The 10,224-nt window shown below is 36.3% G+C and overlaps 2 protein-coding genes across 2 annotated transcripts; both read left to right on the forward strand.

Annotated features, from left to right (window-relative positions):
* The first annotated feature begins 596 nt into the window (after positions 1-596).
* Positions 597-3,855, forward strand: LOC120346793 (U3 small nucleolar RNA-associated protein 18 homolog). Its single transcript, XM_039416617.2, has one exon. The coding sequence runs from the start codon at positions 1,738-1,740 to the stop codon at positions 3,187-3,189; it is 1,452 nt and encodes a 483-aa protein (XP_039272551.2). The 5' UTR covers positions 597-1,737; the 3' UTR covers positions 3,190-3,855.
* Positions 3,856-3,889: 34 nt separating this feature from the next.
* On the forward strand, positions 3,890-4,309 carry LOC120346810 (zinc finger HIT domain-containing protein 3-like). Its single transcript, XM_039416645.2, has one exon. The coding sequence runs from the start codon at positions 3,890-3,892 to the stop codon at positions 4,307-4,309; it is 420 nt and encodes a 139-aa protein (XP_039272579.2).
* The last annotated feature ends 5,915 nt before the right edge of the window (positions 4,310-10,224 follow it).

Genomic DNA, 10,224 nt, shown 5'->3' on the forward strand with positions numbered 1-10,224 from the left:
GTGACTTCAACCACCTCATTATTCGTCGGAAGAAATTTCATCCACTTCTTCCGTTTAGTGTTCAGCTTTTTAGTGACTTCGACCACCTCATTATTCGTCGGAAAAAATTTCATCCACTTCTTCCATTTAGTGTTCAGCTTTTTAATGACTTCGACCACCTCATTATTCGTCGAAAGAAATTTCATCCACTTCTTCCTTTTAGTGTTCAGCTTTTTAGTGACTTCAACCACCTCATTATTCATCGGAAAAAATTTCATCCACTTCTTCCTTTTAGAGTTCAGCTTTTTAGTGACTTCGACCACCTCATTATTCGTCGGAAAAAATTTCATCCACTTCTTCCTTTTAGAGTTCAGCTTTTTAGTGACTTCGACCACCTCATTATTCGTCGGAAGAAATTTCATCCACCTCTTCTTTTTAGTGTTCAGCTTTTTAGTGACTTCAGCCACCTAACTACCCGTCGGAAGAAATTTCATCCACTTCTTCCTTTTAGTGTTCAGCCTTTTAGTGTTTTTTAATTTTTCACCTTTGGGAACACTTCAACTTCCGTTTTCTCTCCACTTCATCCGTTTCTTCCTTCAGCCTTTTAGTGTTGTCCGTTACGGCACTAGACGCTGCTGCGCTAGGCTGCCAAAGGCCAGAAGGCTGTAATTTGCAAGTCAGAGTTGAATTTAAATGGAGTTTACTTGGCATCATTTTGTAGAAGACTAGGCTATTCCTGTGCCGTTCTTAGTACCGGTACCGTACCTTGTCTCTCGATATAACCACGTGTGACGTGCTTGTGCATGTCTGCATGGTCGGAAAAAGATTACCGGTATTGGAGGCCAAAAAAATGACGAACGGAAGTTTACAGAATTAATATGTGTAGGTAACGTTACCGGTACTATGTTTGGCTACAGATGATGATCAATAGATCATACTGTAAAATTCTTCTGAAAGTTGGAAATAATATTATTCGTTGATCACGATTTACATTTGACACCAGGTTCGGATTTCGGTTTATCGCAATATACAGATATAATTGAGACATGGAGCAAAATAAACATTACTTTAATTAACAACATATATCTGTATATTGCTATATCAGTCTAAGTTTCATGTGATTGAAAATTGAATTTATATTTCCATACTTTCAAGACATTTAAATTAAGTCATATACAGATAACTGAATAAACTGTATCAGATTGAAGTAGTCATTATTACTGTTTTAGCTCAAGAGTTTTAAAGGATAACAGCCCAAAAGTTTAATACAGTTACATATCTTTGTTTTTTGTAGTCTAATTTTTTTTGTGTGTCTGTTGGTGGGCGGGCACGTGACATTTCTCATGTTTAAAACTTTTTTAAATGTTTTGTCCGCTCTCCAGAATTCTTCATTTTTAATTTGTGTTTATTACTGTATTATGGAGTTTTCAAAATAAACTATCAGTTTAGCCTTTGCAGATTTGTGAGCAAGGCAAAAATATTTGATCATTGTCTCAATCAGAATCACAAATTTGTTAATTGAAAATGAACCAGCAGCATATGGTACTCGTATAACCATACGAGGCCGTACCTGCATATGGTACCGTAGCTGTTATGAAACCATCATGCTTTGTGTCGTATACGCTACTCAGTTATGCAATTTGGATTATCATAAACTCTATTTCATCAATTCAAGGTTTGCGTGGGCCATTTTATGTTTCTTTTTACTGAATTTAATATCATTGTTGTTGTTCAATACCAGGTTGTGTGCAATTTGAAATGTCGTTAAAACGGCAATATACAGATGATATACAATTTGATTCTAATAAGAAAACTATGGTAGATGGAGAGACAAAGATTATCAGTTTCTCAGATGATAGTGATGATGGCGATGAAGCCTATCTTGAAGAAGTTGTGTTTGGTGGAACTGTAGAAGGTTCTGATGAAAAAGAAACCACTTGTGGTTTTTATATTGACAAATTGAAGAGCTCTTCTGGTGAAACAAGCCAAACTGCTGCATGGAATGATGATGATGACTTTACTGAAGAACCAGAGACAAAAAATAAAAAGTCGAAAAGACCTGGACTCGGTAATATGCGATTTCGACCTCTTTTGAAAAGTGATCGGAAAACTGAATATGAAAAAACTGTCGGTGAAGCTCCTGAATGGTCAAAATTAGATTCTGTCAATAGCAAATTGGAGAAAGATGAAGAAGATTTATTGACTATTAGATATGATTATGTCACGGCATCCCAACATCTATCCAAAAGTGTTTTAGAAATAAACCGATGTGCAGATGTAAACAAACAGCAACCATCACAAAAAGCCTTGGAAGCTTGTGAGTTCCATAAAAGTGCCCAGCTAGCTCTGACTGCAGCATCTGATTGCAGGCTCAATTTGTTCCAGGTAGACGGGAAATGCAATCAAAAAATTCACAGTTTTTTTGTTGAACAGTTTCCAATTAAATGTGCCCACTTTCTCACGTCAGGTGAAGAAATTTTGATGACTTCAAGTTGCCATTGGTTTTATAGTTATGACATGATTTCTGGTAAAATTATCAAAATACCAAACATTAAAGGAACAGAAGATAGATCATTAACAAGATTTCTAGTATCTCCAGATGGAAAGCATTTAGTTTTTATATCAAAATACGGTCACATGCACATAGTTTCTTCTTCAACTAAGGAATTGATAAGGACGATTAAAGTTAATGGTAATGTGAATGACGTGACTTTTTCTAAAGAAGGCCAGAACATTTTCGCATTTGGAGATGAAGGAATAGTTACTATGTGGGATATACGGTCTCACTCATGCTTTCATTCCTTCTATGATGAAGGTTGTACAAACGGCACGTCACTAGCAACTTCTCCGAATGGAAAGTATGTTGCCTGTGGTTCAAGAAGCGGGTTTGTGAATGTGTATGATGAACTTTGCTTCAGTACAGAAAATCCAAAGCCTATTGGAACCATTAAAAACTTGAGATATCCTGTCGACTTGTTGAAATATAATCCCACATCTGAAATACTTGCAATGGCATCTAGTGAAGCTGAAAATGCTTTAAAACTGATACATCTACCATCACATACAGTGTTTTCAAATTTCCCTGGTAAAAAGAATAATTTAAAATTGCCACGGGAAATTGATTTTTCTCCTAATAGTGGATACTTCATGGTGGGAAATCACAAAGGTAGAGCACAGTTGTTCAGGCTGGGCCACTATAAATCATATTAATTTATTAATATGTTTTATGTAGTTAATGCCTTTTTTTTTTCTTCCAACTCTTTGCTGTCAGATTTTGTTTCATCCAAGACTATATTGCAGCGAAGTTTACAACCTTAAGATTAGGCATGGGGTTAAGATGGGCAAAACAATCGCAATGTTTCATCACCATCAACCAATAACTCAAAATTGACACCATTACATAGAATGGCAGCAGCATATGTCAAACTTAATCCTCACAGATTTTCTGGTAATAATAATTTGCATTCATATTTTCTGACTTGATACTTAATATTATGCTCAACTTGAAATGTATTTTGCAAAATAATGAATGTGCCCATGCATATTTTCAAGAATAGTGAGTTAACATATACTGTTTATGTCACTATGGATAATCGTGTGCGATATGATGGTTTTAATTCGAAACAAAACCAATATTATGAGGAATTTGATGAGGCCCTGATCCATGAGGGCAATTTCCCTTTATGCTCCCCACACCTTATTATCGAACACACCTATTAGCATCACGTGCTACAAGCAGATATTTTAGTTCAATTCACTAACAAATCATGTATAAAAATATTTTTTTTCATTGAAAACTGTACACCTATTGGGTTATCGAATTTTTCATGGATAATGTTTGTGCTGCCATTTTAATCGTATCTGCTTCTTTTTCAGTTGCTTAACCTAACAAATAAAATTAAATAACAATATGAAAATACAAGGTCTGTGCAAGGTATGCCAAGCTGCAGTGTCGAAATACAAGTGTCCAAAATGTGACACTGAATATTGCTCTGTCAATTGTTATAAGTCACACAAGGAAGATAACAATTGTGAAGGTAATAAACCAAAACAAAATCCATATCCAAAAACTCCCGAAATACATCAAAAAACCTCATTGGATGATGATAATGACTGTGATAAGATATCGATTGAAGATTTAAATAACTTGAAATCATCAATTGCATTGAAAGATTTGCTGAAAAATCCCCACTTGAGAACTATTTTGTGTGAAATGGACAAAAGCGGGTGCAAAGAGGAACATTTGTCAAACTTAATGCAGGAACCTATATTTGTTGAATTTGCTGATGAATGTTTAAAAACAATTGGTCAAGGACCTGATAATACATGATGAATATATTTTGTGCATATTTTTGTATAAATGCCTGCAGTGTTTTTTTTAGTCTCAATGCTCATCTTGAAGCTTTAGTTCACGGGTGGGCAACCTTTTGTCGCTCGCGGGCCAAAATTAAAGATTGCAAGTCATTAGCGGGCGCACATATTTTTAGAATGTTAAAAATCGAATTGATGATCGATGAATCACATTTTATCACACAGATCAGAAGTTAAATTTTAAGCAGCGTGCGCAGACTGACCATTTGAATATTTTTTGCGCCATTAAACCATTTGCAATTAGCATCAACTTTTCTGCGTTTTGTTGTCATTTGTCTAAATATAATTCAAATTATAGGCTCATTAAACGAGTAATTGTCAATTATATACTTACGTTATAATATAATTTAGTCTACACGTAAATTCTTTTGCGTAAAGAATATAATCGACAACACAGCTATAATTTGTTACTATAATTTAGGGATGTGACGAGTCCGGCATTACAGATTTTCGACGAATCCGAGTAATAGGTCAAGGACTCGAATCGAATCTGCCGAGTCCGTGATGTCATAATGGAAAAGCAGAAAAACATGTTTTTGACCATGCTACAGCATCGTGCGCTACAAACATACGTCGTAGCTCATATTTTTTTGCCTAATGGTTCCGCAGATAGCTATTGAATCATTTTAAATATATATTTTCCATCATAATACAAACGTAAACGTGGGTAAATGTGCGCCTTGGCTGTGAACTAGATTTCCAGCCCACCTTGCGTCAATTCTGGGCGGCTATTCAGAAATTCTTACATGTCAATATGAAAAATAAAAAGCCCTTGAATACAATGCTTTCCCATAATTCCAGATATTTCTAGCCGTAAATTTACTATGCCATGTGCGCATATGGTAGAGAAATGCCACTCGTCGTCAATACAATGTGGTACATCTGCTTGCAATTTAGTGGTTCAAGTAAACGTTAAAAAACTCTCCATGATTTCCATTGCCTTTTTAGCGAACGGATTGCAAGCAATAAACTCGATTTAAAAGAGGTATTGATGAGATTTCCCATTGGGTTGATCCAGAGCATGTTTCATTTTTACGCGAATCAAAAACCTAAAAATATTGCAATAACACATATTTTATTATGCAAATAAGAACTTTATTAGAAAAACAGAAAACAATTGTGAATAAAAGCAAACACTGTACAGTATCTTAACATCTTTTTTTGCTTTGAGTCCATAACAAAGGGCAAAAGTAAAAAAACGATCAAACAAATTACGAAAAAACCGGCTTAAACAAGCAAAATGACGTACAGTATCACTGAAACTGTGTACAGTACTGTACTTGTACCATGTGGCTGAAGCTTAGTGATTATTCGTTCATAATCGTAATAGTTCGCAATTGGTCACGTCATTTATGATGTGAATAACGAAAACCAATGAGCCCAGAGCACTGATTTTCTTGATCACAATGATCCAGTTTATAGGCTTAGATATTACAGTACAGTATTATCTTTTATATCTGTATATGTTCGTAGAGTGCGTTCGTAACCTCGAAACAGCGTTATGGATTGCGCGTTTGTAACCTCGAAACATCGTAAGTCGCGACCGTCGTAACCCGAGGACTCCCTGTAATGCACACGAGGGATATTGTTACAGATCTAATCCTAAATTTTAACTAGTTAAGGTATGTAGTGGGATTTATAGAGGCAAAAGTAAAAACATAGTCGTAAATTAGTGAAAACAGAATTGATCATAGACTTTCGATATCACGTGACTCCATATGGCACTAAAAATTCAGGTTCAACATTTCAAAGACTCATCGACATGGTAATCCGCAATATTCCGAATGTTTTTGCTTATGTCGATGATATTTTGGTATTTTCCAAATCACCGGAAGAACACGAAGAGCATCTCAGACAACTTTTTCAAAGATTACACGACTACGGTCTAATAATTAATTTCGACAAATGTCTGTTTGGAGTACCTGAATTAACATTTCTTGGATATCATGTGAATAATAAAGGAATACGGCCTATCAAATCGAAGGTAAATGCTTTACGGAACTACCCTCGTCCGAAAACCAAACGACAGCTACGTGCTTACTTGGGAATGTACACTTTCTACCAAAAATGTTTACCTCATTGTGCCAGAGGCGTAGCCAGCATATTTTGCGCCCGGGGCAAAATATAAAATTGGCGCCCCGGCCCCCACGTTTAATCATGTTTTCTATTGCATTTAATTGTATATGTAAAAAAAAATTATATTTCGTCACGCTAATAACCGAATTGCGTAAGTCATTTTTAGCTGTTTTGAGAGAAACGTAAAAAAACTTCCTAATGATATTGCTATGCCATTGAGAGTCTTTAATTTGCCATAGTTCAACTTTTTGATCGTAGCCGGATTTAGGTTAATTTGTATGACGCAGTCATGTGACGTCATAATGGCACACTGTGATTTAGGCAAAATGTGTCTATGGCTAGAGGACATACGCAATTTTGCAACTTGTCTATATGTACCAGTCCTGAAAACCAAACAATCCCAAATCCCCAAAATAGCTAATCTGTTTCAATTACATTATTTTTTATGTTTAAAAAAATATATTTCATCAATATAACACGCTCTGCACATCACCGAAATAAGACTAAAGTTAAATACAAAGAATAAAACAGTAATGTACTCTTATATAAAAGTCAACCAAGGTGAATTGGAGACAGTAAATATCTCAAGTGCACGCCTTCCTATACAGTAGTATAAATTGAAAATTATTAGCGCTAAGCTAGAATCTGAGATGCAAAAACTCGAAAATCCTTCGCCTAGGTTATTTTGCCTTTGTGACGTCACAATAGTCCTGCGTTAACAATGATAATTCATTATGACGGAACAATTGAACAAATTTGCATATCATACAAAATTTCTATTTTTATGGGTTTCGGAATTCTTAAAATAAAATCTGTGTTAACAGACAGGTGCGCAGCATTACATAAATACCTATTTTATGAAAAATTCAAAACCGCCCAAAATGACTTACGCAATTCGGTTATTAGCGTGACGATATGTGAATTCAAATTTATATGTATTTATATATTTTATTATTTATTCAAAAATATATGTATTTGTAAATTCAAATTTTAATGGAACATTTTATTTAAAGAAGAAGCAAAGCTATACAAAATAGAGCATATGTCCCACTCAGTTACTGTCAAAGATGATCTACATAGTCTAAAATAAATTCATTTTTTCAATTTCACTGTCGTAAACTGGTTAACACGTCATCAAAATCTGTTTTTTTCCAATGTTTCTCTTTCAACACTTAGAAGTGCAAGATCACGGAGACGATCCTGTCCCGTTGATGCACGCGAATACGACAAAATAAGTTTCAATCTGCTGAAAGACCGTTCACAGCTTGCAATTGAAACTGATATTGTTAACAAAATTTGTAGAGAAATTCGCAGATTGAATAAAACGTCGTCTCCAAAAGACACAATAGAACCAAGAAGAGCCAAAGGCCATTCGTGGCCATTGATGTCCGTGTGGTAGAGATTTGCAAAATCTGTGCAATCTCGACGAATTGTCGAAAACGGCATTGAGGTCTTTTAGCAAAGTATAATATATTTTATGTAACTCTGCCGCAAAGTACGGTACTTTGACAACAAAATACAAAACCACGTATTACTCAAAACATGTATTAACATCATTCAACCAAATTCCGTTTCCATTTGTCTCCAGCACAGAACTAATATCAACTTACATCCGAGTGCGCAGGCAAGAACTTAACGATACATGAACCACGTAATTAACCCGGTGCATTTTGTTACCTAACGTTACCAAATCAAATTTTGCTTTGTTTTCCGGCCATTTTTTTTTGTGGCCATGTGATTACGATGGAAATCTGACCGTGCTATGTGCGTGATGACGTCGGCAGTCGTAAGTGGTCTGACCAAGTGTGCAGTTTGCCATGTACTAAGATTAGATGTCTGCCGCCGGTGCGATCTTGCTTGTGACCGTTTTTTACCTTTGTTGTGAAATTTTTGCCAGCCCCATTTTGGCGCCCCTGTACCTTGGCGCCCGGGGGCATATGTACCCCACTGCCCCCCCTAAGCTACGCCTCTGCATTGTGCTAACATATTGGCTCCACTTCATAAAATGTGCTCTCATTACTCGAACAAGTATCAGAAAATTACTTGGACCAAAGAACATGACGAAGCTTTTGAAAAATCGAAAAATGCATTGAGTGATTTTGCATTATTAAACCACCCAGACCCAGAAGCAGAAATATCTCTTGCGGTGGACGCTTCAGGAGATTCGATTGGAAGTGTATTACAACAAAAGAGAAATAATCAATGGGAGCCATTAGGATTTTTCTCAAAATCGTTAAACCCAGCCCAACGGAAATATTCTACTTTTGATCGGGAACTACTGGCTGCTTATCTGAGTGTCAAACATTTTCGATATGATTTGGAAGGACGTTCGTTTTTCATCCTCTCTGACCATAAACCATTGACGTATGCCCTACACAAAAGTGCTGAAAGATCATCTCCACGACAAGTTCGTCATCTCGATTTTATAAGTCAATACACAAATGACATGAGATATATTGCTGGGAGCAGTAATGTGGTAGCCGATGCTTTGTCTAGAGCGACAATTGCCGCATTCTCACACTTGCCTACAACTCTAACCTTGTCTGACATCGCTTTGGAACAACGTAAGGATCCGGACATTCAAAACCTGTACAATGATCCTAAAAGCATGGAATTACGATTTGTGAAACTTAGTGACGATTTACATCTACTATGCGATTCAAAACTATCAACACTACGCCCAGTTATTCCGAAGAAATTTCGAAAACGTATATTCGATACGAATCATCAATTAAGTCACCCTGGAATTCGAGCAACTCAAGATCTTATTCAAGCAAGATATATTTGGCCAAACATGAACATTGACATCAGGAAAATGTGCCGAGCGTGTATTCCATGCCAATCATGTAAAATTCAAAGGCACACGATCTCACCTTTGCAAACTATCGTAACTCCAGACGAAAGATTCTACCATATCAACATTGACATTGCTGGACCTTTACCACCATCTAACGGATATAATTATATACTTCTCATTGTGGACAAATTTTCGAGATGGGTGGAAGCTATTCCTATCAAAGACATAACATCTGAAACGGTAGTTAAAACATTTTTTCTGTTCTGGATTTCTAAATATGGCGTACCTGCAATCATCACCAGTGACCGTGGAGGTTGCTTTCAAAGTGTTCTATGGCAAGAAGCAATGCAATTTCTCGGTTCTCAACACATTTCAACTACTAGCTATCACCCAGCCTCAAACGCAGCTGTTGAAAGACAAATACGACAATTAAAAGCATCACTGATGACTCACTGCCGGAATACTGCAGATTGGTATCAAAACTTTGGTTTAGTTCTACTTGGCATGCGAACTGCCATTAAACAGGACTTAGGATTCAGTAGCGCCGAACTACTTTATGGAACACCATTGAAATTGCCTGGAGAAATTTTCTCGACCAACCAACCGGGTATCAACACTAACCCTCAGGCGTTTATGAAACGCTTGAGCAATTTCATCAATAAGTTGAAACCAATCCAACCGAGAACACCTCTAAATAGAAAGACATTCTTATCACCAGAATTGAATACTTGCAGTCACATCTTTCTACGTGTTGACGCAGTTAGAAGACCACTGGTACCACCTTATCAAGGACCTTTTCGTGTTATACAAAAATACGACAAGTTTTTTAAGATTGATTTTAAAGGCAAACCTACCACTGTTTCTATTGATAGAGTTAAGCCGGCTCATGAAGAAATTTTCACTCCCGATACTCAGGACATTTCTAATTCAAATACCCCAACTCTTGAATCTGACGTACTAATACACAGATATAACGTACCAATATCAACCGATATTGACGA

The sequence above is a fragment of the Styela clava genome, chromosome 8, assembly GCF_964204865.1.
Source record: "Styela clava chromosome 8, kaStyClav1.hap1.2, whole genome shotgun sequence".
In the NCBI taxonomy this organism is placed as follows: Eukaryota; Metazoa; Chordata; class Ascidiacea; order Stolidobranchia; family Styelidae; genus Styela; species Styela clava.